Raw genomic sequence first — 6,267 nt, forward strand, 5'->3', positions numbered from 1 at the left:
GGCTGAACTCAACAGATGCAATAATCAAGGCTTTGAGTACCAGTTGCTCCCACTTGTTTTCATCCTCTTATTCCACATAGGTGTCAGTGTGCTGTCAGTGACAAATCTACTGAGAAAAAGATGTCCTTCTTTGTTTTCAGCAGTTCATGTTTTTTTTTTTTAATTGCTGCAGTTACACATTATTATCTACTGTGGTCACCATGTGATGTTATACGTACTAAAACTTCCTCTCTCAGCCTAAAGGAAGCTTTGAATCCTTTGAGCAATATCTTCCTTTCCATAATTATTCTTTCCCAGCCTCCACTAACACCCTTTATACTTCTCTTTTCTGTGAGATTCACATTTTTAGATTCCATGTATACATGGGAACATGCAGCATTTGTCTTCCCATGCTTGGCTGATTTCACTTAGTATAATGTTCCATTCAATCTGTGTTGATAAAAAGAGCAGATTCCTGTGTTTTTAAAGGCTATATAGTATTCCATTGTGTATACCTACCACATTTTCTTTATGCATTCATTCATTAATATACAATTGTTTAAATATCTTGACTATTTTGAACACTGCTTAAATGAACATGAGAGTATGCAAAGATTTCCAACATATGAATTTTAATTCCTTTGGATACAGCCAAAGAGAGAGAATGATGGATCACATGGTAATTCTATTTTTAGTTTTCATCTGAATGTTCAAATTATCTTCCAAGTTTACTAATTTATTTCCCACCAACAGTATACAGTGATTTTATTTCCTTTACATTCTTGTTAATGTTTATCAATAGCCTTCATTTACAAGATTTATTTTATTTACTTGAAATTCACTTATAGTTAGAGAAGGAGAGACAGAAAGAGAGAGAAAGAGAGAATTTCCATTATATATTCATTCTACAAATGGCCTCAATGGTTGGGGCTGGGCCTGCTGAAGGCAGGAGCCATGAGTTTCATCTGGGTCATGCTCACATGTTACAGGGGCCAAGCACTTGGGTCATCTTAGGCTGCTTTTCCCAGGTCACCATCAGGGAGCTGTATCAAAAGTGGAACAGTTAGAACTCAAACCAGCACCCATGTGTGGTGGTGGTGGTGCAGGTGGAGGATTGCACTACTATGCCATCACACTCATGTCCGTGATTCTGGTGTCACAGGTGGTGGCTTTCCTCTATGGTACAATGCTGACCACCACCCCTACATCACTGGCCTTATCGATAAAGCCATTCTCACAGACAGGAGATGTTGTGGGTTTTAATTAAATTTCCTTCACGCTGAGAAATGTTGAGCATTTTCTGGATATTTATTATTTTATTTAAACTTTCTTTTACTTACATAAGATGAAAATTTTAACATATTTCATGATACAGATTTAGGAGCATAGTGATACTTCCCATCCTGCCCTCCCTGCTCAGCCTCCTCATTTCTTATTACTTTCATTTGAAGTTTCTTGTAAAAAGATTCATTTTGATTTGTTTGAAAGGCATAGTTACAAAGAGAGGAGAGAGGGAGAGGCAGAGATCTTCCATCCGCTGGTTCACTTCCCTCGAAGGCCACAATGGCCAGGATCGGATCAGGCTGCAGGCAGGAACTAAGGGTTTCATCTGGTCTCCTAGATGAGTTTCAGGGGTGCAAGCACTTGGGCTATCCTCCACTGCCTTTCCAGCTGCATGGTCAGGGAGCTGGACTGGAAGTGGAGAGCTGGGACTTGAACGGGTTCCCATTCTGGATGTCAGTGTTGCAGACTGTGGCTTAGCTGCTGCATCACAGAGTCCGTCTCCTTGTAAAGTTTTAGAAATGCATTCTTCTAGTCCACTTCATTATTACAGGGTTACCACTCCATTAGATACAGATTTCAACAAATAGCAAGAATCTATTATTCATTCATGTTTCTTTGATAAATATCTGTGTCCAACTTTAAAGCAAAACATTTGTTTTTTGTTGTCTAGTGGCTTGAGTGTTTTATATATTTATATTGAGTATTTATATATTTATATTGGCCATTTTCAGATGTTTGTTTGCAAATATTGTTCCTTTATTCTATTCATCATGATAGTTAAAATAGAAGCTATTTGGTTTGAAGCAATCCTTTTAATATATTTCTGTCTCCCACTTCCCACTTTTTTTGCTCTGTGCTTTTTTTCAAGAAAATCATTGTCCAGAAAGTGCCTTGGAGTATTTCTCTACCTTTTTTTCCCTACTAGCTTTATATAAGGGGTATTCCCAAAGTTAAAGGAAAAAACATTTGAAAAAATTGTAGGTGAATTTCAGTGTTTTTTTTTTTAAACACAAAAATATATCAATACTATCTTGTTGTAACAGATCTGAACAGCATCACATTTGGGATATTAAGAAGGACGGGAATTAATCTAGAAAGGACAGTTAGCAGAGCAGCAGGAATTTTGCCAAAATTGAAGAAATGATAAACGTGAAGTTTATGGTGATGTTGGGGTGCGGTAACATGAAGTCACAGATTATTTTTTGGAGGTGCATTTTATGAAAGTCAGAATGTCAGAGAGGGGGAGAGAGATTTGCCAACAACGGGGAGTGTTGATTCACTGTTTAAATGGCCATGATAATCAAGTCTGACCCAGGCTGAAGCCAAGAGCCAACAGCTCCATCCTAGTTTCCCATATTTGGTAAAGAGCCCAAATACTTGGACCACTTGCTGCTGCCTTCCCAAGCACATTAGCAGAGACTTGGGCTAGAGAACAAGCAGCTGAGCACTAGAACAGACACTCTGGGTGTCTGAGCTGTGACTTAATTAACCAGGTGTACCACAACTCTGGCCCCAGAGTTTAGCATTCTTTTATCACCTGATTTTGGATGTCAGCTGCACTGAAAAGGAAAAGAAACTTTTAGTGAGGCACTTGTTTTGGGCCCAAGAGGAGTCACTTGGTTAGGATTGTCCAGTAAACAACACTCAAAGCCAATGGAGGCCTGAACGCATTGAATCACAGCGTGTGATAAAGAGGTCAAGATTGTTTTGTGAGAATGAGGAGTCTGAGTCCCACAGAGCGATGAGAGATTTCACAGCACTTAGAGTCGAAAGTTTCCTAGGTTAGCAGTTTGGATCTGTGGTTTAGGGATGATGACCGCACTAAACATACACCGCCTTGTGCGTTGGTCCCTCTGCTTCCCTGAAGCCCTCCTTGTGGACTCCAGCACTGTGGGAGGCAACCTCACATTGCTGCAGCTGTGCTCATGAATCCTTTGGGACCTACTGATTCATAATAACACACTGTCCGCCCAGTGTCACAATCATAGTCACCATTCTTGCTTGGGGACATCTCAAGAATGGATTTTCCTTTCAGGGTAAGACACTGCACAGAGTTTCAGGGGTGGAACATGATGTCTGGTCTAAGATTTATGGCTGAGAGAAGACTAATGATAGTTAATTATGAAGCAATTCATAAAAATATTGAGGAAAGGGAGAAAGAGCATCCTTGGATAGATACTTGTATTAATTTCATCTTGTATATGATGGGTACTTGGTGTAGATATCCAGGAAACAAAACACAATGAGATTTGTGTTTCAGAGAGATGTTGAACTTATGAACTTAGATTTTCGAAGAAATAGAAATGTACAAGTAGTTCAAGCAATGTAACGGGTGAACTTATATCAGAGCTAATATTCCAAATAGGATTAACAATCTCTAATAAGATGAAGAAGAAAGTGAGGCTGGGACCACGAGAGAAAGGATGATAGAGAGCTAAACTGCGCATGACCAGCTTCAAAAAATAAAAGATTTATGTAAAATACCAGTGATGCCAGCAAGTTAATAAAGAGAATCTTTCAAATGGACAGTTGTGAAATAGAAGTAACTAAATAGAAGAAGTTAAGCATTTCTGAAAAGCAGCTTCTGTTTATTCTTTCTCTCAATACGACTTGACCTATCCTAACTCAGACATGTGAGTTTTGCCTGTGAAGTCATTGCTTCTAGAAAATGAGACTTTAATCCTTGTGTCTAACTTTATTCCCTTGCATTGCAGTGTAGATGTCTTTATTCTTCTCACGAAGATGGCAACCAATGTGATACAACATCACGAATGGAGAAACCATGACTTGAGTTTCTTTCCCTGTTCTCTCTAAGACAGTGATGATGTCTCTAAGCAATTCTAGCTGGAGGCTACCCCAGCCTACTTTCTTCCTGGTGGGTATTCCAGGCTTAGAAGAGAGCCAGCACTGGATAGCACTGCTCTTGGCTGTCCTTTACTTCCTTGCACTATCGGGCAATGTGACCATTCTCTTCATCGTCTGGGTTGACTCATCCTTACACCAACCTATGTACCTTTTCCTGGCCATGCTAGCTGCCATTGATCTTGTCCTGGCCTCTTCCACTGCACCCAAAGCCCTGGCAGTGCTCCTCATTCATGCTCATGAGATTGGCTACATTTGCTGCCTGGTTCAGATGTTCTTCATCCATGCATTCTCTTCCATGGAGTCCGGGGTCCTTGTGGCCATGGCTCTGGATCGCTATGTGGCTATTTGCCACCCTCTGCACCATTCCACCATCCTGCATCCAGGGGTCATTGGACGCATTGGAACGGCAGTGCTAGTGCGGGGCTTACTGCTCCTCATTCCCTTCCCCGTGCTGTTGCAGAACCTCATCTTCTGTCAAGCTACCGTCATAAGCCATGCTTATTGTGAACATATGGCTGTGGTAAAGCTTGCCTGCTCAGAAACCACCGTGAACCGAGCTTATGGGCTAGCAGTGGCACTGCTTGTGGTTGGGCTAGACGTTCTAGCCATTGGCGTTTCCTATGCTCTCATCCTCCAGGCCGTGCTGAAGGTACCAGGGGTGGAGGCCCGACTAAAGGCCTTTAGCACCTGTGGATCTCATGTTTGTGTCATCCTGGTGTTCTATGTCCCTGGAATGTTTTCTTTCCTCACTCATCGCTTTGGTCATCATGTACCCCATCATGTCCATGTTCTGCTGGCCACACTCTATCTGCTTGTGCCACCTGCTCTCAATCCTATTGTTTATGGAGTGAAGACTCGCCAGATCCGCCAGCGAGTGCTTAGAGGGTTTAATGTAAAATGATTGATCCAAATAAATGCTAACTATGTCCTTCATGGGCTGTTGTCAAAAGCATAGTCAGGAACTCACAGCTTATCTGAATTGTACAGATAGAGTCCAATCCACCATGAGTACTCCTGCAAGTCGTCCTGGTGCTGGTCCTTGGCTTCTCAGTCTGTGGGGATACCTGGATTGCTGTACTTGTGAATATTTTACCTACACATTTTTTTTTTTTTTTTTTTTTTTTGCAGCTGATCAAAATTTCTCTAATTCTTGAGGTGGGAGGACTTGGTGTTAGGAAAGCTGGTTGAAAACCCTGGATGTCCCATCTTTCCTTTCTTTTCCACGCAATATTTTCTGGAATTAGGATGAAAGCTCTTAATTTCTGCCTGATTGCAGGGCTAAAGTGTCTTCTAAACCTCTGTTATGGCTGTGATCTCCAGCTCACTGGGCTTATATGTAGAGTCAGTACAAGAGCTAAGAGGATCACACGTGAGGTAAAGCATTTCATTGTAAGAATGATGCTGCTTATGTATTGAAACAAATGTTTTATAAGACAAACTCAAGTCTTATAACAGGGCTAAGGAATCATAAAATGTGATTTATATTTTCAATGAAAATATGTATTTGTCTAGTACTAGTATATTTATTCTTTCAAAATGTCTTCATATATTTAAATTTATTTGTTTAGCGTTACTAAAGAGAAATAATCAGAGCTGGTGTTAATGTATGCATACTTTTAAATTTATGCAAATTTTAGAAAGATTAAAATTACAAAAAAGTACCCCTGCAACGGTTAGTGTCTAATTCTCATACACTGTCTTATGTTGGTAGACATTGCTTTAAAACTGCAGTAAAAATGAACAAGTCGTATGTTACTTAAAAACAACGAGTTTCTGAGATCGTGTGTATTAGTGACATCACCTCCAATTCTGCTTGTAGAAACACACTTGATTTCTTGCATCCTGTATGTTGGAGATCACCTAATGTCTGTGGTCTAATTTGTGTGTGTGTTTGAGTGGGTGTGTCCGTGTGTGCACACACTAGTGAAAAGACATTCTGTTCAGCCATGGGAAAGTCCAATCACTGCTCCCTGGAGGTAAGGTGCTGAGCTGATGGAAATGTCCCATCTTGGGGTTCATTTTAGTAAAACAGAGCGATGGTGGCATTGTTACCTTTTTCCTGCCTCCTCATTTATTAAATGGATCATTTCAGACAGTAATTACGTCCATCTTTTCCTTGACACATAAAGATAATTCAAG

At 40.4% G+C, this 6,267-nt stretch overlaps 1 protein-coding gene across 1 annotated transcript; it reads left to right on the top strand.

The window, feature by feature from the left end:
- Window positions 1-4,045: 4,045 nt before the first annotated feature.
- LOC101527658 (olfactory receptor 52L1) lies at window positions 4,046-5,029 on the top strand. The gene is given in 1 exon segment (XM_012928350.3): window positions 4,046-5,029. A coding segment is annotated over 1 exon segment (984 nt).
- Window positions 5,030-6,267: the final 1,238 nt, after the last annotated feature.

This window comes from Ochotona princeps, chromosome 4 (genome assembly GCF_030435755.1).
Source record: "Ochotona princeps isolate mOchPri1 chromosome 4, mOchPri1.hap1, whole genome shotgun sequence".
Lineage (NCBI taxonomy): Eukaryota > Metazoa > Chordata > Mammalia > Lagomorpha > Ochotonidae > Ochotona > Ochotona princeps.